We start from the raw sequence: 25,191 nt of genomic DNA, 5'->3' as shown, positions 1-25,191 counted from the left end.
TTACCATCGATCTTGTTCAAGCATCACTCGTCAATTGTGTTTGAATATTCTTCATCACCTATCTAATCTTGCTCAGTTGCTCCTGGTTCACATTTTATTACTCTGTACAATATACTGTTATCTACGGTCAACGTGTAATGACTACCTATGTCTTTTGGTAATTTTGTGAGCTAGTTTATCTCCATATACTTTTTTTTTTAAAATAAAAAATATTAACAGATTATAGTATTAATCCCTCCATTTTTAAATATTTGCTCTATTTCTCTATGTGCGGAGTTTTAGGAGAACTTGGAAAAAGTAAAAAATATGGAGGTAGTGGGTTGGGTGGAAGAATAAAAAATTGTAAAAAGCATAAGTAGTGGAGGGAATTGGAGAAGAGAAAATATGAAATTAATAAAATAGCGAGTATGATTTATGTTGGGTCCAATAGATGAGAGTAATGAATTAAATAATGTAAAAGTTTTCTAAATAATGAAATGAAACAAGTATTCAAAAACGGCCGAAAAAGGAAAGTGGATTAAGTATTTTAAAAAAGGAGGGAGTATACCCTACTTAGGCCCCGTTCACTTTACCTAATTGTATTAAAATTATTTTTACTGATTCTTTTTTATAAGTTATAGATTTTTACTTAACTGAAATTATTTTTACTGAAAATTATTGTAATGAAAGGCTACACATAATACTTGTTTAGTAGTTTTTTTAATAAAAATCAAAACAAGAAATTATAATAGGTTTATCAAACGCTCTTGTCTCTTCTAAACTCTAGCCTCCATTGTCAATTTTGAAGGGGCTTCCATCGGAATTCACCGGTGGAAAGCCCCAATCTTTATTTTCTTTTAAGCTTTTTGTTTCTTAGGTTACAATAATAATGCCTCCCTCGAAAGAAAAGGTCTATCTCTTTCGAAAGAAAAGGTTTTTCGGACTCCTTCGAAAGACAATGTTTTATTTGTGTTTAATTTGGTCTCCGGTTGTGCGAGGGTACGATTGATTATGGCTCGAATTCGGGTTACGGAATCAGCATAAGAATTAACTTTCTCACAAAATTGCGAAGCGACGACGGGTACACTCAAAAAGTTGTATGAGACAACGAATCGAGAATATGCCGAATTGTTATATTTATATATTGATTGGATTCTCAGCCCTTCCCCGATTAATTCTTAACTTGTTTGATTTTGTTAAATTCGTTTTCATTATTGTTAATTGTTATGTCCTATGGCTTTATTTAATGAAATTTAATGTCCTTTAGGGCTTCTTTTAAAAAAAAAAATTATTGTAATGAAGAGTGAATAGGGCCTTAATCCTACGGAATATATTAAAGTACCGACTAATTCAGAAGATTTTTTTTTAAAAAAAAAATTAAAAAAAATAGAAGATTTTTAAGTTAAAATATCCGAGTAATATAGGTGTTTAGTTTGTGGTGAAGAAGAGGAATCGACGGAACATATCATTCGCAATTGTCCAGCGGCTAGATTGGTATGGAGAAAGCTCGGTGTATCTTAGAGCAGACTTGCTGATCCGAGTAGTTTCTTTGATTGGATGTTGAATAATGGTGATAAGGAAAATCTGGAGTGGGGTGATGAATGGCCGAGGGTATTCGCAGTAACTTGTTGGTGGCTGTGGAAGTGGAGGAACGAGAGAAACTTTAATCGTTCTCCGCAAATCCCAATTGACCAGGTGAGTTTTATTTTTGCTCGTGTAGGCCTAATTAAACAGGCTATGGAAAAAGATATTATGGGCCTTAACAAGAGTAGAAAGAGGAGGGAAGAAGTGTTAGTAGGATGGAAAAAACCTGATGTGGGGTGGGTGAAATTGAATACTGACGGTGAAGCGAAAGGTAATCCCGGCTTGGCTGGAGCAGGGGGAATAATCAGGGGATGCATTGGCGAATTATTTGAAGTATTTGCGTTGAAGTGTGGAGTGTGTACCTGCACGAGAGCTAAACTCGTTGCTGTGATGAAAGGTTTGATGATAGCATGGGATGGGGGTCATCGAAAGATCCAGCTTATGGTAGATTCGGAAGTCGTTGTCCGTATGTTAGTTGGAGACCCTCCAATTAACTCTCACTTTATTTCATATCATCCGCAAATGCAGAGCATTGATTCTCCATAGAGAGTGGGAAATCGAGATTTCTCATTGCTATAGAGAAGCTAACAAAGCAGCCGACTGGTTAGCTAATTTTGCGGTGAAGGCGGAGCAAAACTTCATCTCTTTGAAGCGGTCCTAAGGGATCTTTGGGCCGTTTTATTGGAGGACTTGAGTGGAGTGGTGTGGCCAAGGGTGGTAAAGGAGGTTCGAAGGGGAATAATGTAGCTTAGCTACTATTTAGGTGTAGTTTTTATTTCTGTTTTCTTTGTTTGTTTTTGTTTCTTTAGTTGCTTTTTGTAATTCCTTTTGGGGCTTGCCCCTCTTCTCCACCAAAAAAAAAAAAAAAAAAATTCAATTCAGCTCCATCGTAAACAATTCATTTTAGCTCTATTCACTTCAACTCAGCTAAGTAGGCCCGCCTTAAAAGGTTCGCTTGATGGCTTAAGGTTCCGAGTTGGTATACCCGTTTAATTACCTTGATCGAGGATCGACGGCGTCATATCATAACACAAGTGCCAAACCAAACAGCCAAATCGTGCTTCTCCTAACGCTTCCTCCTTCCTTTTTCCTCATTCCCCCAAATTGATTTGTATCACATTCCAACTTTTCCAGAAATTCAACTCATTCACTCACCAGGTAAATAATCGCCGTTTTTTTTGTTTATTTTATTTTATTGATATGCCACTATTTTTAGCTCTTTAATTCATACAATTATGTGCTTGTAAGTTTTCTCAAATTTCAAATGTAGACTCAGTAAATTGACTGTACAATTTGGACCAAATTTCATTACATTTGGCATGATTAAGCATCAGCGTCATTATGTTGTAAGGTTTGATTGATTGATTGCTAATTTTTCTTTTTGTTAGGTAATTATTGATGGGTTTAGTACTATTATGCAAGATTAGGATAAGGGTAATTAGTATTAATTATTTGCTTTATGATAATGAAATTATGTAGGATTTCTTATGGAATTAGTTATTTAGTTTCAAGTTATTCAATTGGTTTTTCAAAGCAAGGGCTTATTGATTGGAAGTTTATAATTGATACTGTGTTGTTTATCGTGGTGGTTGTATTGAATCTGTGATTTATGAAGAATTTGCTGTCGATTGAGTGAAAGTAAGAAAATGCAAAGTTTGATATTCATCATATAGGGATAAGGGATGTGGGCGAGTTGTAATTCCTTGTGTCCACCAAAAAAGTTAAAAGCTTGATGATCTCCCTTTGAAGCTCGACGATTTCCGTTGTGGAACTTACTTAAATTTGGGTTGGACATGGGAAGTTTTCGAGGTCATAGCTCGTTGAGAATGAGAATTTAATTCGTTGAGATTGAAGCTGTGGGTAGAATAGTTGGCTTTATTGGTTGGCCATGTTCATGTATGGCAATTAGCATGTAATGATATTATAGAGTTGTGTAGCTAGAAGTTAACAAGTCTTACACGGTACAACCAGTGTGGAAGTTTGGGGTGGTGGTGGGGGTTGGGAGTGCAGGAAGGAGAAATGTTCTGCTTTGATTGGAAAACATTCTTCCCTTATGTTCCATTCCCAAATTCCCACCCATTAAAAAAAGCAACCTTCAAGAAATCGGTGTTGTATAACAAGAATTGGATAAGAAACAAAGATTTGAGTGAATTCAATTGTTTGTGAACCAGGTTAATTGCTACATATGTTAATTTGGAGAAGTAAGGTGCAAGGTACATGCTAATATGCCCCAATGTGACCAAAAGAAGAAAATAATCCTTGCAACAACCTCCCTCTGCCCCTCTCTTCTCCCTGTCTCTGGCCTTCCACCATCCTGAAGAGTGAGGAGACAGAGGACACTGCAGCATTACAAATGATAGCTGCTCCTCGTCTTCCTCATACTATCCTCTGCCTTTAAACTTTCTCTCTATTCTCCAATTATCCTAGTACGTCTAATTTTACCTAAGGTTTTCTCATTTTTCCTTATTGGCATTTTCTGTTGCTGAACCAATTGTCTGCTTCAAGAATGAGTCTCATGCTGATGTTAGCAACTATGGTGGTTTCGCTGTTAAACTAACATGGTGATGAACTGCAGTTGTTTTCGTGACCAATTTCATGTTAGATTGGTGATAATTTTAGGTTTGTGTGGCGTGATTGTATGATAGTTGTTAAGGTTCTCGTGCTATCATTTGCTTTTATTGGGCCCATGTGATGAATGATGACAAGTGGCAATGCATTGAGCCCATGAGACAAGAAGTAGCAAGTGAGCAAATTTGCTGTGATACATGGGCAAAAAGGGAATTTTGTTAGGATCTCTACAATTTGGGCAACATCATGGCTTAGGAAGTTATCTTATAAATTTTAAATTAATAAGACATAACTTAGAAAATATACAGGTTGTTTCCTTTTATCGGAGTTTGTTTACTAATATTACTAGGTTTTAGTCTTATAGATGTTGTATGGCATTGACTCATTCTAAATGATGGAGAAAACCCAAAAATAGACAACATGTGAGTGTGGGGAACAGTTGACTTTGGTCTGTTAGTGGGATCAAAGGTGATCTTGAGAGCGTTGTAACTTGCAAGTCATCATCATATCGGCTTGAGTGATTAGCTTAGATTGAGAGATCTCCAATCCTTGTTAATCATGTCTTGCACATTATTTGAAGTCGTGTTGTAGCTTGGTGGATTTTCTCACTGGTTATTGTGTTTCCATGTAAAATCTACTTGTGTCCCTTATTATACTTGTTATGTCCTGTCTGTTATTTCTGCATTCTTGTACTTGTTGATTGCACAATTTAGGAGCCCCAATTCCTTACATTTACTTTTAGAATGAAGTCTTTGAGAGCTGAAACTTAGTGATTAGACCATTAGTTAGAACACAGAACATATCTCTTAATCTGCTATATGCCTTGTATGCTTTTTTTTGTTTATTGACTTTTGTTGGTTGGTGTTAAAAGTATTTTTTGTCCAATTCATGTGCTCTTGCATTTGTCTGGTTTCAAGGAATAAAAAGAACATGATGTGGGATACTGGGATGTCTTATTCATTATAACGTTTAGTTTAAGTATCATGACATCTACAGATACTTGTCAATTGTGGTGATGGATCGGTCAGAAATGGTAGAGACATCTTGTCAGGATCCTATTAACAAAGATAGCGGTGTGGAAATCACGTGCTTTTCAGATGCAGTAGATGAGACACCTGTTCATTTTCAGATAATGCGCTTTAACAAACAGGTAGTTTGATTTGTTTAGTTGTAATGCTGTGCTTTATTGGTTTATATTTACTACGTATTAGGTTTTACTGTCTCTTTCCTAATACTACAAATCACTTACAATACATTGACTTTGAGGCCTTAACAGTAAGTTTGGCTTGGTCTTGCTTAGTGTTCTTGAGTTCCAAGCCATAAGAGGCAGGGTCTTCATTGAAGTGGCAACTTTGGCAAGTGCCTCTTATCAGTCATATGAAGCTTGGGTATAGGATATTCCTATGTTTGTCACTGACTCAGGGCTCTGTGCTGTGATCACAGTTGTAGAGATATGGCTGTATTAACCTAGCCAATCTTCCTGACTCCTGAGGCATCCAAAAATACAACTTTTTATAGCCAGTTGATCTTAGTACATCCTTTCTTCGTGACTAAAAGGCTTTTTGTTGCCAAACTGCTTTAAATTCTGTTGTGGCTTTCATCTTCGCCTTTTAAGATTTGTGTTGAGTGTTGACATCTACATTCAATCTTCTTTTCTATGTAAATTCAAACAATATGCATTTTTGACACTGTTCGCCAATAAAAACTATATTTGGGATTTGACATGGCTGTTTGGTATACTTACTTCCATGAGTTTGATTAACCATTGCTGATATAAATATCTGCAAACCCTGTTAAGCCCCTTACGCTTCTACTCCAGATTGTTAAATTGTCTCTTGAAATACTGTTTGCCTTACTAAATACATTACGGTTTTATTTAGATTTATGCATGGATTGGCTGCATCTCTGCTAAACTCGGGCATCTTCATGCTGCTGGCCCGACAAGACCTGTAAGCAACAAACATTGAGTTAAATCTATGATTTTCTATTTGTTTTTTTCTGTTTCGCCGTAGAGTGTATGTATGTATAAACATCAGCAAGAACTCTTGTTACAAATTTTGATATTGCAAGCTTGCTTAAATGGTAGTCTTTGTATAAGGATCCTTCCTGTTCATGTTTATCACTTTTTTTTTTTCATCATAACCTTGTTGACTTTGCTGCCATCTGAATTTCAATATGGCATGCAGAACAATACCGTGAGCGTGACTTCAATACTTGGGGGCACTTCTGATAATACTGGTGTTGGCATTGCTCGTCGGTTAGGTATTATGCTCTTTTTGCTCTGATTTTGTATTTTTATGTCTAAAACTTTTGTTAATCCCTAAATAAATGAGCCTCTCTGACCTTTTTAATATGATGGATTGTAGTGCTTCGGACTGGGTTGAATATTATATTGGCTTGCAATCTCCCGAAGGGTAACCCATTGCTAGAGGTTTCCTGCGCTTCATTTAAATTTCAATTTTTAACTGCCTCATTTTTGTTGACGAAGTTATATCGTATGATGTAATACTAAATTTTAACGGTTTGATCTAAAAAGAAAATTTTAACTTGTAGATTGGTGCTGAGAAGAAGCTGCTAGAGAAGTTAACGAGTCTCGGATACACAAAACCAAGATCGGATAATCTACCTCAATAATAAAAGATGGGTCTGCATTTCTGGAGAATAGAGACCAGAGAAACCCTCTATGCATGACCTCCTCTCTGATGAATATTTGTGTGTTGAAGTCTACTACGTATGATGATTAACATTGCAACGTTTTGAGGATGCCGTGGTTGCAGATGGATGAAGCTACTGTGAGGATGCTAGCTTGATTGATATAACAAACACTAATTGATTAGTTGATGCTGCTTGGATATACCTGGTGCTCCTGTGAGATTTGTAACTGATTTGAATTTTTATTTTTTTAAAAAAAATAGAGAAAGAGATTGAAATGAATAGTACAAAGTTGCAAGAAAGTTGATTTTCTCATTTTCCTTTTTCTGGTTTGTTGAAGGATATAGTTGATTTCTGTAGGTTAAACCTGGAAAATATAGTCTTGTGTATGATAAAAATGCCACAATTTCCTCTCTATCCCGAATCTGCTTCCTCTCCTCCCTTCCAATCTTCCGTCCCTTCACCTCCTTTTCCTCAACTTATTAAGACATTACCTCTCAATAAAGATCACAAAGAATTATGGAGTCTGATTAACACATAATTTCCGTCGAAAACAAAATTCAGTTCAAAATGCTTTCCTTTGGAAAAAGCACAACCTAAATAAATACCAGTAATGAACTAATGATGCACTGTACTACATACGAGTAGTACACTACAGAGCAGGAGTATAACAGAAGATGTAAACGGATAAAACTAGAAAGAACATGTCTATTTTCAGCTTTCAATTTTTTCTGAGGATGAACAAAATGCTGTAAATAAACATAAATGCATCAACCCCCCAAACTAGGGGAAAGCCCTAGATTACATATTCACTACAAAGGTACAGCATAAATAACTGTGATTATGTGAGTTAGTTCTACAAAGTACAAACTACTGATACATCTAAATTTTAATCTACACTACCAGATAAAAAAAAAAACACCAACAATAACACCTGCTTAAACTTCAAAATTCTTCACTTCTCCCTCATCATTCCATCCCACCTTTAGAAGTGCTAATTTTCGCATTTTCGCAATCATATAAATAATTTCCATAGAATCATTAGCCATCATCCTACATTGTCTGACCAACCAAATTCCACAACCCCATCCACCACAATCCTACACAGGCAATGGATTCTTCCGGGGGCGGCCGCGCTTCTTGGCTGACTGAGTGCCCATCCCTGGTGGCACAGTCGGAAACCCTGCTGATACATTATTGTTATTACCCAAACCAGCAGATGCACTGCCATCTGATATATCAATACCACCAACAGGCACATTCATATTCATAGCTGCCCCGCCTCCTTGAGGCGGGGCAGGCGTTGTAAACATGCCTGCAGGCATCCAATTCGGAAAACCCGAATTCGGATTATTGCTGTTATTATTACCATTATTACTGCCATTATTGTTCACATTCACATTGTTCAAACCATCTTGATTAGACCCAACCTTCTTCTTCCCCTTAGTAGTAGTCTCGAGCGAGAACCCTAAGGGGAAGAACCCCCAACAACAATAATACGCCTCTTTTCCAGGCACCATTGGTGGGAGTGAATTTATTACCGTGGCATGATAAGCTCGCTCGCAATTCTGGCATCGAAGACAGCAGTCTTCGTAAGCCCTCGGAAATTCATACAGAACATAACAATACGGGCAGGCTGTCCAAAAATTGGTCATCCTGCCCGTTGCTCCCCCACCCCGTCCCGCGCCCACGGTACTGCCTCGGGGATTTTGTTTCTTACCCGAGGCAGTATTCGGGGCGGCAGGTGGCGGCGATGGATCGGATGAGTTAAATCCTGATTCATCGCCGCCCCCTGCGACCCCTCCACGTGGGCTCCTTCTGACGGGCAATTTATCTTTCTCGGCCCCAACCCCACCACGGGGGAGCTCAACCTTCTCGTAAACGTTGAGCTCGTGGTCGTAAAGCCCCCGCCTGGAATGATCCGAAAGAAGAGCCCACGCATCCGCGACTAGCTTAAATGCAGAGTCCGCAAGAGGGTAACGGTTTTTGTCGGGGTGGAGGAGGAGAGCGAGACGGCGATAATTCTTCTTGAGAAGATCAGGGTCGGATGAAAGAGATTGACGATTGATTTGAAGGATGCCATACCAATCGTAGTGACGGTTGTTAACTACTCGATGTTCCGACGCAAGTAATACGTCGGTAATAGCCAAGATCTGGTCGGATCCTTCGAGAAGGGGTTCGGTTTCCTGGGCAAGAAGGGCGAATTCTCGTGACCCGGTTAGATCTCGGGTCTGAAGGAGCTTCTCAGCTATACCAAGGAGACGCTCTGCTTCTGCCCTATTCGGGTTCAGATTTGGATTTGGAATGGTGGTTGTGGTGGTTGGTACGGTGGTGGGGTCGCTATGGTGGTGGTTGTGTTGATGGAGGTCCATCTTTTTGAAGAGGAGAGAGAAAATGAATGAAATGAAAATGGGAAAATCAAAAATAATTTAGGATATAATTTCAGAGTAATTTTTATTACAAACAGTAGTACTGATGCTGTTTTTATTAAGTGAATTGGGAGTGTAAAAGATGAAAAAAAATTAAAAATGGAATTCTCTACTCTTTGTAATAATTGCAATACCTTTTCTTTTATGGTCATTTTATAATAAGGCAAAAGCTCGCTTAGCATTACTTACACCATTCGACCCGTGATTTTGTCCTGCTTTCTAAATTAGTACAAGTATCATTTAAAGTAATATTTTAAATGCTTATCCAACGCCCCGGGGGCATTTGTTAGTAAGATCATTATAATAATTGCAATTCTTCTTTATCTGATATGATTACACTATTATTTTATTGTATTAATTATCTTTCCTAGTAACTCAACTTTTACAAATAGTACCCATTTCATATTATATGCAATGAATTATTGATTTAACATCAAGTTTGGATATAAAATGTCTAATCGTTCTAAATAATATGAAATAGATGTAGTATTTTATTTTTATTTTTCCTACCAACCCCACTTATGCTACTTTTTTTTTTATTATTATTATTACTCCCTTCGTTTTTAATTACTTACTTCATTTCTCCATGCGCGGAGTTTTTAGGAGAAATTAGATAAAGTAATAAAATATGGAAGTAGTGGGGTAGTTGAGAAAATAAAAAATTGTAAAAAGCAAAAGTAGTGGAAGAATAAGAGGAGAGAGAGTATTATGTTGGGTCCACTAAGTGTTAGAAATGAATTAAATATTATAAAAGCTTTCCATAAAAGGAAATGGGGCAAGTATTTAAAAACGACCGGAAAAGGAAAGTGGAGCAAGTATTTAAAAACGGAGAGAGTATTTCTCTATCATACTAATTATACTGTATTTTATTCTACCCTCTCCGTGTATAAATACTTACTCCATTTCTTTATGTGTGGAGTTTTATGAGAAATTGGAGTAAGTTATAAAATAGGGAGGTAGTGGGGTAAGTGGAAAAATAAAAAATTGTAAAAAAACAAAAGTAGTGGAGAGAATTGGAGAAGGAGGAACATGGAGTTAATAAAATATGATTAATGGTGGGTTTACTAAGGGTCTGTTCACATTTACTTAATTTCATTTCAGTTCAGCTCCAATCAGTTCAGTTCAGTTCAGCTCTTAATTTCCCTCTCTCATAAAATATTCATTTCAGCTCAGATCAGTTCAGCTCCTCAGTTCAGTTCAGCTCAGCTCAGTTCAGTTCATGTGAACAAACCCTAGGTAAGAAGAAAAAAAAAAAAAAAAAAAAAGTGGAGCAAGTATTAAAAACGGAGGGAGTAGTATTGTAAAAAAATTGTCCACTTGCATTGTTTTATTAGAGCTTACAACCCTAACCTATATTTTTCTTAAACTATGTGCACTCCTACCGTTCTAGTTTGATCCATATGTTTATTAATGCATACCATTTGACTCCTAATATCTTTAATTATCAACAAAGACAAGTTTCGAAAATTTAAGATTTGAAAACTATACATTGAAATGAATATAACAAGTACCCATATGATTATTTTGCACCATAAGGAATTTTATACTATTCACTTAATCTTCATTGATGACCACCATTTAGATTCATCTTGAAATCTACTTTTCAAATATCATTTTTTTTTTAGTTTTTACAAAAGTATAATTGTAAATATTAATAACTAAAGTAATGCATTGACAAGCGTGAAATTTCCCATGATACAATAAAAATAAAAATAAAATAAAATAAAAAAACACAACAAAAAAAACCAAAGGTACTAGTTATTTTATTTATAAAGTAAAAACATTAGTTAGAGCGGTGTGTGTAAATAATGCCAATGTCAAATTAGGGTACATAAATAAAAATGAAGTTAGTTTTGCACTCTTCATTTTTATATGGATTGTTTATTGTCGTGTATTACTGTGTTATTTATGATTTAATATTATTGATCTTTAAGGTCATGTTCTTTTTAGTTATACTTTCTGCTGAAATCTATTATGCTCATATATAAATAATTAAATTTATAATCCCACCAATGTAAGGTCATTATAATTTTGTCACATTTGATATTTTATGGACCAGAGCACATTTTTTCACCCCCTCACTTGGAAATCTAATTAAGTTAGCCTGATGTACTCACTCAATATATTCAAACTATTAAAGGTACCAAACTATGAATTTGTCTCTTATGCCAGGTTAAAGAAGCCTATCAACCAGAAGATTTAACTAATGGTTGAATTTAGAGATTAGTTTATATTCTCTATCATCCCCCCCCCCACACACACATATATGAGGTCATTAAGCTGAATGAAGTATAAACTGCTCCACACCCGATGTTTACTATTCCACTTGAAAACAAGGAGTAGGTGAGATTTTAACTTGATAAATTTGTGTCACGTTGTAGGCTCTTGAAGTGTAAACTTAATAAAAAAAACATGTAAGTTTGAAAAAAGATTTGAAAGGCTAAAGCGTTATTTATCCTATTGTCATATGGTTTTGGGATGACCTCTTTGAACATATTTGTCTCTTTATTGCGGGTGCAGCCCAAACCCTTTATTAACAAGTGGCAATAACTGAAATCAAATTCAGTTCCAACCAATATTGATTATAGTGTTTGAAATATGATCATGAATCTATACTTCTATACTTAAAAACTATAACCAAAAAATTATGAAAGACACATGTCCTTATCCATTCTATTACACTTCTCTAACCATAGTGCCACATGTCATCTTACACTATTAATTTTTTATTACATCATTTTTCCAATTCTTTCATTAAACTTATACTTCATATTTCATACACACTTCATCTCTTCATCTTCATCTCTCCCCTTTAATTAAACCTTTTCTTATTCTCTCTTTAATTTTAACCCTTCCACCTTCTATTTAAGCCCCTTTTTCGATTAAAGTTCCAAAAGTTTATATGAATAACCCATTGCACGGGCCAGAAGACTAGTTAATATTAATATGCAAGAAAAACAATAATTAAGATTTAGCATGTTAACACCTGGCCTTAAATTTTTATAATTTTTGATAGTGCTAAGACTAAAGATTTGCCGATCAAAGAACATATTGAAATGTGTGATAAACTAATGGATGAATAAAAGAAACACAAAGGAAGTTTCAATCAAAAATTTATTATTTTTTTTTTCACTTTTCATTGTCCATTAATTGATTAATATATATTAAAAATAAAATCATTTTTTTTATTTACCATTTCTTTATTTTTGATTAACAATTTTTTTTCTATTTCTTTAATTTCACAAGAGCAGTAATACAACCTTTTTTTTTGAAATAAAATTGATTCATAAATAAGTCATACGACATTTACAAATAGATTTAGATCTAACAAATACATAATAATTGAATCAAATAAAAACATTCTGTAAGCATAGCTACGATCGTTGTTGCAAATCGTACATTCTTCATACCCTCTTTCATATCGCTGTGATTCACAGCCTTCTTCGGCGAGGGGGTCTATCGATCTGTTGTAGCCGTGCAAAAAAATTCCGTCTGATTCATTCGATTGTTGTCGAAATATTAATCTCCTTTTCAATCCCGCATAAAATTTTACCCATGAAACAACTCTATAGAAATCCATGAAATAAAAAGGCAAATCCTCCCTCAAAAGAGAGAAGAAAAACTCGGTCTTTCGAAGGAGCCAAATCCTCCTAAAGAGGAAGAAAAACCATGTCTTTCGAGGGAGAAATATTCCTCCTAGAAGAGGAAGAATTATTATAAACCTAAAGCAAGAGAAAAGGCACAAAAGAAACAACGATTGGGGCTTTCCACCGGTAAATCCGATGGAAGCCCCTTCAAAATTCAACAATGGAGACTAGGGTTTTAGAGAGAGAACTGAGGAAAGAGAGGCTAGGTTTTTTTTTTAAGTTTCTAAACAATAGTAATGCAACCTACATTCTAATATTATTTGCTTTTTTTTTCCCTTGTTCATATTTAATCATTATCAAATTAAATTTACAATTAAATAGTTAATGTTACTATAAAAAAATTTAATCTTGGCTTTATTTTTTGTAAAAAAATAAAAATTTCTTAACTTCACCCTTATCTATAGAAAATAATTAAATTAAAATTTTAAAAAATTATGGATACAATGGAGTAATTTTTGTTTTGGAGTACAAAAGTAGAGAATTTGTTAAGAAAAATAAAATGTAAATAAAACATTTTTAGATATAATAGATTGAGAGAATGATTTTTGTTACCAAAGTAGATAGTGAATTGTAAATTTTTTTTTTGCCCAATTTTCATCCATACCAAATTAAAAAGGATATTTCTAATGAACGTCCCGGGGGGCGTTGGATAACCTTTAAAAATATTTTCTAATATATTATTAATTTTGGAATACATGCCAAAATCACGCGCCGATCAGTGTAATTAATATTATTTCTACTTTTAGTTTCCTTATCCAACGCCTTCGGGGCGTTCGTTAGCTTTTCCCAATTAAAAATTAAGTCAAATACGTGGATTGGACTATTAAAAAAAATAATACGTGCATTGGAGAACCTAAATGTTATGTGAGTCGAACTTTCCAGAATGTAATAAATTACATTAATTGATTCTCATTTTTTTCATTACAAGAAAATTGTCTTTTCGTAGCGATTATTTTGTAGTGATTGTACATTCGCTACAATATGCAAGCATGTTTGTGAAATAATTAAGGAAATTGTATCATTTTACAATCGTCATGGTTTTCCCATATAAAACCGATACGGAAAACATAATAATACATATCCACACTATTTTTGCACATTTATAAAATTATGAGAAATCGTATCATTTACAATCGCCACTAAATCCCAAAAATCGATACGAAAAGCCTTTTCTACACTAGATATATAAATATTTTTTAACAAAGAATACATAAAATATGTCATAGTTTATTGGTGAAACATTTAATATAAGAGTTAAAGGTTGTATGTTTGAATCTTGTAAACATCATATGTATGATTTTTTTTTTTTTGAATAAAATAGTTCAACATTTGTAGCGATTATAATCGCTACAATAATCACCATGATTGGATGTAGTTTTTTGTATCGATTGTTGAGGCCAACCCCAACGATATTGAAAACCACTACTATAGGCTAAGGCAACGGGGGATATTGTATCGAATGACTATTTGTTGGAAAAGCATTTTGTTGCAATTACAATCGATACTAAAGCATAAAATAATTGATACGAAAAGGTTATTTTCTTGTAATGTTTAGCCTTGCTTAATTACATGATTCGCTATACATAAATTATAGTGATAGATATAAAACTATGTGGTCTAACTATTCTAACCTTAAAAGAATTATTACATAACATTTTAATTTTATATAGGATATTTTGATTTTTAACACCACAAAAAGTCGAAAAATAGATTCAATACTACAAAAAAAAAAAAAAAAAATACTTTTATTTTAACACCACAATAAAAAAAAATGGTTTTTACCACCACTTAACTTGTTCATGGATGAAATCCGTTACTAGGGTCTACGATGCTTACGTGCAGTGTCAGCATATAATTGGAAAAAAAAACCCCTAAACTAACCCAACCACACCCCATTGCCACCGCCGGCTAGGTGGCTCCGGCCATGGCCCCACCCAAACACCCCTGTTCCCAGCCACAACCACCGGAATCTCCGCCTTTCCCTTCCCTCTCACTAAAACCGGCAACCTAATCCTAATGATCACAAAAAATGGGAGGCCATTTTTCGAACTACCTAAAACCGCCAACCAAAACGGGTTCTAAGGGTCGAAAACGACCGGTTAATGGTCTAGATCGACCACTTAGGCCCTAAACCGGTCATTTTCGACCTTTAATGGTCATTAATGGTGATCAAATTTGGGTTGTTTGAAAAACGGCTGCCCATTTTAAGCGGGCCTTGGGAGGTTTTGTCTATTTTGGGAGGGAGAAAGGGAGGGGATGGAGTTTGCGGCGGCTGGGCGGGGAACTGGAGTGTTTGGGAGGGGTAGCGGCCGATGCCGCTGTGTCGGCGATGAGGATGGGGTTGGCTGGGTTAGTTTAGGGTTTTTTTTTTCCTAAACCAACAATATGATGACACGTGGCACAATGGACCCCACTATACAGATTTTTGGACAACAACCGTTAAATGGTGGTAATCACATTTTTAAAAAAAAAATTTATGGTGTTAAAATAAAAGAGTTTTTTTTTTTTTTTTTTTTTTTTTTTTTTTTTTTTTTTGGTAGTGTTAAAATTCATTTTTTTCGTTTTTTTTTTGTGGTGTTAAAATCCAAAATTTCCTTTTATGTATAACTAGAGCAAGATTAAAAAAAAAATAACAATTTATAAATGGAAAAATACATTTTCATTCGCCTAATCAGATATAACAGTTCGGCTTAAACTTGTTTATTAATCGATCCTAATTTGGTTGTGTAAATGTTTTTTTTAAGGGTAATGTTAGCATTTAATATACTTCTTTTTTAGTAATAATTTGAGAATTTATCAACAATTCAGGAGCAAATCACTTTAATAAATGTTTATTTATTGTAAATTCTTTTCATTTTTAGCTTCTTTTTTTAGTAATATCTATGATCGATGTTTGATTTCTTTCCGTTTTCTTTTGTTTTTCTTGTATTTCGGAAATTTTTAAAAGCTATTCATGTCAACGATATTCATACTAATATATCGAGTAGTTTTTTTTTTGGACTAAACAACCTTATTTTATTTCTAAATTACATTTCTAAAAAAAAGCTTTTTTTTTTATATTCCCGTGTAATATGACTTAAATAAGACTGAGTAATTAAGTACGAGTCATTCCTTTGTGGTGTAATAAAATTGAATAACCAAGTAATTCTATAAGCCTTTCTTATCTAGTGTTGTACGAGCGAATAATCAAGTACGGTTCAGTCTTATCTAGTATACTTCGTAATAGCACTAAATAAATTAGGTAAGAAGTACACTGATTAATCGAATATGAGTCAGTATTATCAAGACTAGCATAAACAGTGACTCTAGTTTCTCCGATTCCAGTCCGAATGAAATAATGCCGCGATGAGACAATTCACTGGGAATGTCAATGTCAGCACTCAGCAGAGAGCTTCCTTACTCTGCTAGTAATCACTAATCTGAAAACCCTCCATTTTCTCACTTCTCAACAACAAAACACCACGCCTTTTCACACTCTCACTACCTTCAAGATTCCTTCTTCAATGCTTCTCCCCCCTTAATTAATTAATTAAAATTAAAATTAAATTCAGCCCCTTTTTCTCTCTCTTCATTTGGGCACTTTCATCTGCTGGTTTTTCTTCCTTTGGTAAGCACCCTTTTCTTCAATTCTTGCAAAATGTATCTGGGGTTTTTGTTTTTTTGGCTGATTTTCATGTTTGCATTTAATTTTAATACTCAAATTCACTGTTTCTGCTAGAATGATATGAAAAAGCTTGTTATGGGGTTATTTTACAAACCAATTGTTGTAGTTTTATGCTGAATTGCTGGTTTATTTTATGTTTTCATCAATTTTTTTGTACTTTTTACTGGACCTGTATTATATAATTGTGGGTTGAGTTGATTTTGTCTGCTACGAAATGTCCGAACGAGGAAAGTTTTTCGCGCGTGTGTATTTGTGTTCTGTATTTTGAAGCATTTTTGTTGATAGTTTGTACAAATTGTGCCAATTCATAAAAATTTTGTAGCTTTGATTAGATGTTTCTGGAAACTTGGCCTATTCATTGGGAGTGAGTGTAAATTTTAGTGTACCTGTTGTTTAAAAAGGAGAGAGAAGGGGGAAGGGTTGTCTTTTAAATTGAATTTGGAGGCGGTTGAGGGATGGCAGGGGGATCATAGCCATTCTCTTCCCGGGATCCAGTCCGAGCCTGGCGAGTCGATCCTTTTTCGTGTGCTGATCAAAGGCCAAAACTTCTAGCAATTTGCTAGGCAGGAATATTAGTAGTCCAATACCATATCAAGGAAATGTGTGTTACCATTCCTAACTCAAACTATTAGCCTATTAGGTGGCCTTATGAATGGTCAACGTATAGTATAATTAATTGGGGTTTTGTTGGTTTTGCCATATTTTAGCTAGCTTCTCGTTTTTCCTAGTTGATGGGATCAATATAGATAATGGAGTTTAAATTTAAAAGAGACCAATAAATCTTGGGCTTAATTGTTTAATGCTTGGGAATTTGGTAGCTCCTTGCACCACTTTTGTTTGATAAAGAGTAGATTCTTTTGGGTTGGGGTTCAAGTTTTTTAGGGAAGTTTGCTTCCCCTAACTGAGCATTTAAAATGTTGAAATTGTCCCTTACTTCTTTCCCAGTTTTAGATATATATATGTATATTTTTTTTATAGTGTTGACGAGTGGAGTGATTACCGTGTATTCATAGTGGTGTCATTTTGGTGTATGACATAAATATCTTACAATCCCGTGCTTATGTTTACAGTCATTTTTTATAATAGTTTTTCTTTTCTGTGCTCGTTGATAATTTTTTTTAATAAGTTTGAAGTCCCTTGAGAGCTTTATAGTCACTTAATAAATGCTACAGTGTAGTATTTTCTTTAACCTTTTGAGGTTTTGTTGTTTCATTTATATATTTTATTGGATAGCATCTGTTAATGCTAATATGATTTGTCTGGAGTGTAGGGGCTCTCTTAAAAGACCAGCTTAGTAACGTGCTTAATTATACTTTTCTCTTGGGTGCTATTCCTTATAAATTCAAGGTCATTGAGGGCTCGCACTTTCAGTGTATTGTGTGTAGGTTTGTCTAGCTCAGTAATTTTGCATACTAAGTTTAAAAATGGGAAAGGGAGGTCTTGCAAAAGGTAAGGGACATGATGGAAGGGGAAAGGATGGAGTTCTAGATAAACAGTCCTGTGCTGAGTTCAGACCAGGAGATGTAACGTGGATCAAGCTCCGTGGAACTTCATGGTGGCCTGCTCAGGTACATTTGCTTGTCTCAATTTCTTTTTTGTAATTTTCCATGATTGTCAGGCTAATTTCTACTTCTACACGCCTTTGAAATAGATTATGGATGGGAATGCAGTAAGTGATAATGCTAAACCTCGCAAGAGCAAAAGTGGTGAAGTTCTTGTGCGCCTATATGGAACATATAAGTAGTTAGTAATTTTTTTTCTTGACTTTCAGTTTTCTGTTGAGCTTTTCATGAAACTTTTATTATTAAACCCCCATTTGACTGGTTGCAGCCTGTACATGGACCCTGTGAAAAGTCTCTTGGAGTTTAATAATGTGAGTTTCAATTCCTAATCTTTGTTAAAGGCTTAAAGTTAATAGCTTTTTGATCCCCTTAATTTATCGTTTTACATCTTGACTATTAGATAGTAACCACCATATGCCACTTAAGGCATTGACTATTTTGTTCACTTCTCTGTGTTGATTGTTTTTCGCTCAGTTACTAAAGCGAAATAACAGTACTCAAAGGGAGATTTTTAGGAAGGCTTTGGATCAGGTAATTTTATCTGGGTTTTTTTTTTTTTTTTTTTCTTTATAATGCCTGTTTAGGTAAAATTTATCAGACAGGAGTACATGTTTTGCCTTAATTGAATTATTTCATCAACTAAATATGATAATAGGACCTTTCTGAATTACAAGCTGGGAAAACCAACACACGGAGGGTCAAGGCCAAAGGTAAGCTGAATCTGTAATTGACTGTTCCTTGTTGAATTTTTTCCCCATATTTTCTTTTCTTGTTTTTTAGGGTAGGGGAGGTTTGATGTTTGGAGTCAGCTTACATGTCACGTGTCATGTAGCGTCAGATGTTAAGGGTTTGCTTTGGGTTGTGTTATTTGGCCAATTTGTTTGTTGAGCTGTAGTTTTAGTATTGCCTGAAAAGAAATGTCGAATTATTGCCAGAAACAATGTTATGTAATATTCTGTATGAAATGACTGTTAGATTTGGTAATTCACTTTGGTATTAGTTGGGCAAACATTGTAAAATATTGGTTTTGGCTTGAAAGACTGCTGCAAGATGTGTTATAGTGGTGGTGGTTGTTCAGACTCAAAATGGTTTTTTTAGTCAAGTGAGCTTTTCTAGAAAGTTTGCTCACCTTGAGGCTATCCAAGTTCCCAAGGGTATGTTATTTTATATTTGTAGTTAATGTGAGCAATTAAAGATGTCTTAGCTGAGTATGGTATCTATCTATATATGTAAAAGTTAAAAGGATACAAACGTTTCCTTATAATCATTTTCTATTAGCATCTCTAGATTGTCGTGAACAGAGTGAAATCACTACAGTTTAATTATTTATCAATTTTTATTTTTAATGTTCGTCTTTCGTTTGTTGTCCATAATTCTAGACAATTCAATCACTCAGTCAAAGCCTTAATCCCATAATTCCAATTTCCAAATAATCGAGTGAACTATTTTTCAGATTTTGTCGTCTATGTTGCTGCTTGGTTGGGATGCAATTTGCATGTCTGCCATTATTGAGAGTAAATATTGAGCAGCACTGAGATAAGTGATTTATGACAAGACAAAATGCTGAGATAACATGCACAAGTTTTCATTATGTATTAGAAATTTCTTTTCAGCAGCTTAGAGTTCTGAAGATTCGTAGTTGGCTGGAAGGGGAGTAGGGGGATCTATCTAATGTTTGTATAATGTCTCATATTAGAAAGAGAACCACATACTCCTGACAAATTGACAATCATGAATGCTTCATTGTTTGCAAACGTGTTTTTATGTGAAACAAATGTGCACTGTCATGATTCCTCGAGATTGCATTTATTAGTTGATATACTGTGACATGTTGTGTCCATAATAACTTTGACATACTGCATGTTAATTTGTTTTGGAAAAGCTTTATATTCTATGTTAGAGATTGATAGATATCAATACATGGAAAACAAATGCAGGAAATGACAGTGTACACAAGGAAACTCCAGTATCTTATAAAAGAGGATTTGAAGAGCACGATGTAAGTACATTTCTATCTACTTGTATTTTCTTTCAGACAACTGATCATGAGTTGTTAACTTTGTATAGATGATGATTGATCTGTTAACCAAATTTACAGTTATGGAGAAACTATAAGAGACTTAACCTGACAAGTTCTTTGACAAATTCTTGCACTGTATTCAATAGATTTGAGCGTTTCTTGAATTTAACTGTAAGGTCACATTTGTTTACCTCTATGGTTGATGTTTCAGGATTACACTCCAAAAAAGCCTGATGGTAGTGCTCGGAGATTGAAAGTAATGCAGGATCTTGGCCTCACAGCTCCTTCCGGTTCACCTTTTCTAAAAAATGGTCATGTTTTATCTGTTGTGAAGTGAACTGAATAATTGCAATCAAGGTACATTTACCCCAAAACCATATAATCTGCAGTATCACCATTCATAAACAATGATTTATTCTTTTCTGTGATGCCTCTTGACATTGCAGGTATCATTTTGTAACCATTGTGGAAATCGTGGACCTTTTGGAAATCCTGGACCTTTTTCTCATCTTCCATGCTTCTGGCAAGCAATTTTTGCCTATTTGGTCTTGCCCTTCTCATTGATGATAGTATAGGAGTAAATAGTAGAAGAAATGTAGAGAAATTCTCGGGAACTTCTGATGAATTTGGAGTTGATTGGTCATGCAGTTCTGACGTTAGTTTCTGTCTTCATTATCCTTTCTTTCTTTCTCATCATTCTTATAGTAATTGAATTTCTTATTTGGTAGTGTTATTCTAATCTCAAGTAGTTATTAGCGATCTATCTAAAATTTGCAGTGCTTGGTGAGAATAACCAGAGAGCAAAGGATTGTAGTAATGTAGTTAGCTCTGATGGAGGCATTTGAGCTGTATTATTCAATTCATTTGGCAACCTTTTTTTTTTTTTTTTTTTTTTTTTTTGTGTGTGTGTGTCAAACGGCTATGATGGCATAATAGGTCATTTGTCAAAGGACTGTGATGGCATAATAGGTCATTAAATGACCAACATTGTACTATTGTAGTGTTCCGTTTATGCACGACATGGAAGTGGTGACCTGTGATGAGGTGCATAAACACCAATTGCTATTCATAGTAATGCCTAATCATAGTTTATAAGAGATATATTATCATATTAGTGTACACTTGACTACATGTTCGTAGACTTTTGTTTAAAATTGTACAACGGTGTTACTTGTATATTTGAATCATGGCCTCATAATGTATGACATAATTTGTACGAACTTCCACAAACAAGATAATATAATTTGTAGCTTGATTAATTACGTAGTATTTAGCAGCCACTCAAGCTTGACTATTTCAAGTTTTCAACATATCATAATTAATCAAAGAAAATTTGATAGCCTGCCCTATATAACACCCTTCCAATTTCACCAAAGTCGCGCACATTTTTACACAATGAACACGAAATCCTACGTAAAATGTTTTCTCATTTTGTTGCCTTGCTTACTAGGAATAATATCAGCTGAGCAATGTGGTAAACAAGCCAGTGGTGCACTATGCCCCAATGGCCTTTGTTGTAGCCAACACGGGTGGTGCGGGACTACCTCTGATTATTGCGGGACTGGCTGTCAAAGCCAGTGTACGCCAGGCGGTCCTAGTCCCAGCACACCAACACCCCCAGCCTCTGGGGATGTCGGGTCCATTATCACCCCTGCCCTCTTTGATCAAATGCTCAAACACCGTAATGAAAATAGCTGCCCTGGTCGCGGGTTTTACACCTATAATGCTTTCATTGGTGCTGCCCGTTCTTTCAATGGGTTTGGCACCACTGGAGATGCTACTACTCGCAAAAGAGAGCTTGCTGCTTTCTTTGCTCAAACCTCTCATGAAACTACTGGTTAGTCATTTAATTTGGTTCATTGCTCATAATTTTAGAAAATTCATAACCTTATGCCGAGATCTTTAAAATCATATGTGGTCTCTTGTTCAGGGATATGAATACTTCATAATTTTTTTCAGCTTTTGGAGGAGCAACAAATAAAAAATTTATCACTCTATCAAACTGTAATCAATTGAGAGATTGAGGGATAACTCAAGTGGTTAGAGTTTCTCTCCCGATTCTAAGAGATCCTGAGATCGATTCTCACCCCCGTCCTTTGTGGCTCTTTAAAGACAAAAAAAAAACTATAATCAAGTGAAACCAAAAGTGTTGTTAAACTCTATAAAATAGACGCGATTTTATTGGGTGTATTTTATGTGCAGGAGGATGGCCTGCTGCTCCAGATGGCCCATATTCGTGGGGTTACTGTTTTGTCAGAGAACAGGGCAACCCACCACCAGCTTATTGTGACCCTGGTTCGCCATGTCCTGCAGGTAAAATGTACTACGGCCGAGGCCCCATCCAATTAACCCAGTAAGTATTAGCTTTGTTTATGTTACAACAATAGATTATTAAGACAATATAACTATTTTGTTCTATGCAATTGACTACATACATGATTGCTTATATTATTGCATGACTTGTATGTGCAGCAACTACAACTATGATCTAGCAGGTAAAGCCATAAAAGTCGACCTTATAAACAACCCGGACTTAGTAGCCACTGACGCGACCATATCATTCAAGACAGCAGTATGGTTTTGGATGACTGCACAAGGCAACAAGCCCTCGTGCCACAATGTCATTGTTGGAGGATGGAACCCGTCAGCAGCGGATCAGGCTGCAGGCCGTGTCCCAGGTTACGGCGTGATCACTAATATCATCAATGGTGGGATCGAATGTGGTAAAGGCCAAGATCCTAGGGTGGCTGATCGAATTGGGTTTTATAAGAGGTATTGTGATATCTTGGGAGTAAGCTATGGAAACAATTTAGACTGCTACTCACAGCGACCCTTTGCTTAATAACCCGGAGAAAATATGGTTATACACATACAATGAAAATGTAAGAATATTATGACAAAATAAAGTTGGTTTATAGTAAGTTGTGTTACTTTTAGTGTAATAAATCTTTGCTCTCTTGTAACTAATCCTTGGAGTAATTCCATCGGATCTTTTACATGTACAAGTGCATATACAATTCGCAACATTATATCGACCAACATTATTTGCTCAAGTTTCCACTTGTTTTGTTCCTTTGAATTTTCCCACTTCATTAATAGATATGCAAGATCATCATTATAATCTCACACCTTCATTATAATGGTTCTTATTGAACTTGTCAATCATTTACTCCCACCTAAAAATCAATATACTACTTCCTTTGTTTTTTTATGGGAGGTGATACACATAGACAAAGTCTATGTGTAGCCCCACATAGACGGCCAATGAAATGGTGACACGTCAATTTTGTAAAAAAAGAAAGAAAGAGAGTTGAGCGGGATAATTGAGCGGTAAAAATAAGTGAGATTCCAGCGTTGAAGTGAGCAGTGGTAAGGATTAAATTTATGGCGCCATTTTGCTAAAAAATAGAACTCAAAAATTTCGATTATATTCTCCTTTCTCAGCGTTTTAGATGGCGCCATTTTGCTAAAAAGTATAACTCAAAAATTTCAATTATTCGACTAGAAGTGGTTCTCCTTTCTCAGCGTACGAGATCTTAGTCCACCAAGGTATGTTAATATAGTTTTAGAAACAATTTCTACGGTATTGGCGAATGAAGTTCAAGTCATTTGTTGAGTCGAAGCTGAAGTAAGAAGCTCAAAACTTTATTGAGGGCATCGACAATATAGTGAGTAATAAGGTAATATGTTATATTTGATGAAAAAGTTGTTTATAAGGAAATATAATTGGGTTGAAGAAGATAGATATGATTATAGTTTTGCTATTTAATTCCAATCCATGGTTTAAATTATTTAAAAAATAAGGAAGTTATTGATTTGTAGTTAATAATGTATAATGTACCTTTATCGTGAGTTTATAAAATTGATTTTAAACAATCTTTGTGTGAAATTATTTTTTTTAGTATGAATATAATTATAGTGGTATGATTATGTATTATTACATGTATATTAATTAATTGTGGTGGGGAATTATTTATGAGTTTAATTGTGCTGTGCAGGGTTGGGTTGTAGTGTAATGGCAAATTTGGAGGGCAATTCAGAAAGAAACATTGATCTAAACGAGGTGTTTGAGGACTGTGAAGAAGAGGATCGGGGAATAGCAAATGCCCCAGAAGTTGGAATGACCTTTGTATCAGGAGAAGAGTATGCCCAGTTTTGCCACGACTATGCTTTCAAAAAGGGTTTCATGTTCTTCACTGAAACTAGCAAACTAATGGATGAGTACAAGGACGAAGGTGTTACTCGAACAGGGGTAGGGAAGTATGAGACAATGTACCATATGATCGGGGAATAAATTGAAGGAGAATTTGGAGAAAGTATTAAAATCCTGAGGTAGTTGGACTAGTGGAAGGTAAATTGAAGGAGAGATAATTTAAAAGTAATAAAATTGGGTCCTACTATTTGAGAAAAATGAATTACATATTATAAAATCTTTCCAGATAAGAAAATGAACACAACACGAATCCGATTTGACCCGACCCGAGTACAACTCGATCCGAAGTTGACCCGAAAAATAACTGATCAAATAATCCGATTTGTTTTGACCCGAACTGATAAACACGACCCGATTTTAACTCAATTTGATTTTTACCCGATCCGAAAAACCCGATCACAATTAATTATCGACTTTTTTATTTTAGTTCTTATACTACTATATTAACTAATTACTACTAATAAGTTAACTTATTTTACTACAAAAAAAATATTCCAGAGTAACAAGTTTACTTCATGTACATACCAATTGTATAAAATTACTTTCTAAGCTTTACATTTGTCTAATCTAAAAGATGAGATTGAAGATTGTACAATTCAAGATTTATAATAACCTTAAAAAGATGACATTCTTATATGTATACTATATACCACTATATGTAACTATCATTTGTCAATATATCACTAGCTCATTATATTTTTAATCGTTTCACTTATATGATACGTCTTCATATAAACCCAATAATAAGGTAAAAACTCAATAATAACTCTAGTTTAAAAGGAACCTTATTCGGATATGAATTTGGTCAACTCGACCAAAATCCAGCCAAGCACAAAAAGGAATTGAATTGAAATTGAACACTAATGATGAATC

The 25,191-nt window shown here is 34.9% G+C and overlaps 4 protein-coding genes across 6 annotated transcripts; 3 read left to right on the top strand and 1 right to left on the bottom strand.

Annotated features, from left to right (window-relative positions):
- Positions 1–1,341: 1,341 nt before the first annotated feature.
- On the top strand, positions 1,342–7,200 carry LOC110706701 (proteasome assembly chaperone 4-like). The gene is made up of 6 exons (XM_021884658.1): positions 1,342–2,721; positions 5,128–5,281; positions 6,012–6,080; positions 6,318–6,393; positions 6,498–6,562; positions 6,685–7,200. Exons 2-6 carry the CDS (start codon positions 5,147–5,149, stop codon positions 6,763–6,765), a joined length of 426 nt encoding a protein of 141 aa, XP_021740350.1. The 5' UTR covers positions 1,342–2,721; positions 5,128–5,146; the 3' UTR covers positions 6,766–7,200.
- A 263-nt stretch (positions 7,201–7,463) lies between these two features.
- On the bottom strand, positions 7,464–9,269 carry LOC110706700. Its single transcript, XM_021884657.1, has one exon. The coding sequence runs from the start codon at positions 9,153–9,155 to the stop codon at positions 7,884–7,886; it is 1,272 nt and encodes a 423-aa protein (XP_021740349.1). The 5' UTR covers positions 9,156–9,269; the 3' UTR covers positions 7,464–7,883.
- Positions 9,270–16,114: 6,845 nt separating this feature from the next.
- Positions 16,115–20,796, top strand: LOC110706699 (histone-lysine N-methyltransferase ATX1-like). Of its 3 annotated transcripts, none has more exons than XM_021884656.1 (9): positions 16,115–16,466; positions 17,794–18,091; positions 18,175–18,263; positions 18,354–18,396; positions 18,560–18,616; positions 18,741–18,795; positions 20,023–20,084; positions 20,317–20,462; positions 20,552–20,796. In XM_021884656.1, the coding sequence occupies exons 2-8, from the start codon at positions 17,948–17,950 to the stop codon at positions 20,440–20,442; spliced, it is 576 nt and encodes a 191-aa protein (XP_021740348.1). In that variant the 5' UTR covers positions 16,115–16,466; positions 17,794–17,947; the 3' UTR covers positions 20,443–20,462; positions 20,552–20,796. The 3 variants fall into 3 exon arrangements, with proteins under 3 accessions (XP_021740348.1, XP_021740346.1, XP_021740347.1); XM_021884654.1 differs by having other exon boundaries at positions 16,117–16,466; positions 18,175–18,266; XM_021884655.1 differs by having other exon boundaries at positions 16,118–16,466; positions 17,895–18,091; positions 18,175–18,266.
- A 682-nt stretch (positions 20,797–21,478) lies between these two features.
- LOC110706697 (basic endochitinase-like) lies at positions 21,479–23,158 on the top strand. Its single transcript, XM_021884651.1, has 3 exons — positions 21,479–21,942; positions 22,308–22,458; positions 22,578–23,158. Exons 1-3 carry the CDS (start codon positions 21,501–21,503, stop codon positions 22,945–22,947), a joined length of 963 nt encoding a protein of 320 aa, XP_021740343.1. The 5' UTR covers positions 21,479–21,500; the 3' UTR covers positions 22,948–23,158.
- Positions 23,159–25,191: the final 2,033 nt, after the last annotated feature.

This window comes from Chenopodium quinoa, unplaced genomic scaffold (genome assembly GCF_001683475.1).
Source record: "Chenopodium quinoa cultivar QQ74 unplaced genomic scaffold, ASM168347v1, whole genome shotgun sequence".
Lineage (NCBI taxonomy): Eukaryota > Viridiplantae > Streptophyta > Magnoliopsida > Caryophyllales > Amaranthaceae > Chenopodium > Chenopodium quinoa.
The sequence above is the reverse complement of the archived record's forward strand: the minus strand, read 5'-3'. Positions and strand labels throughout refer to the sequence as shown.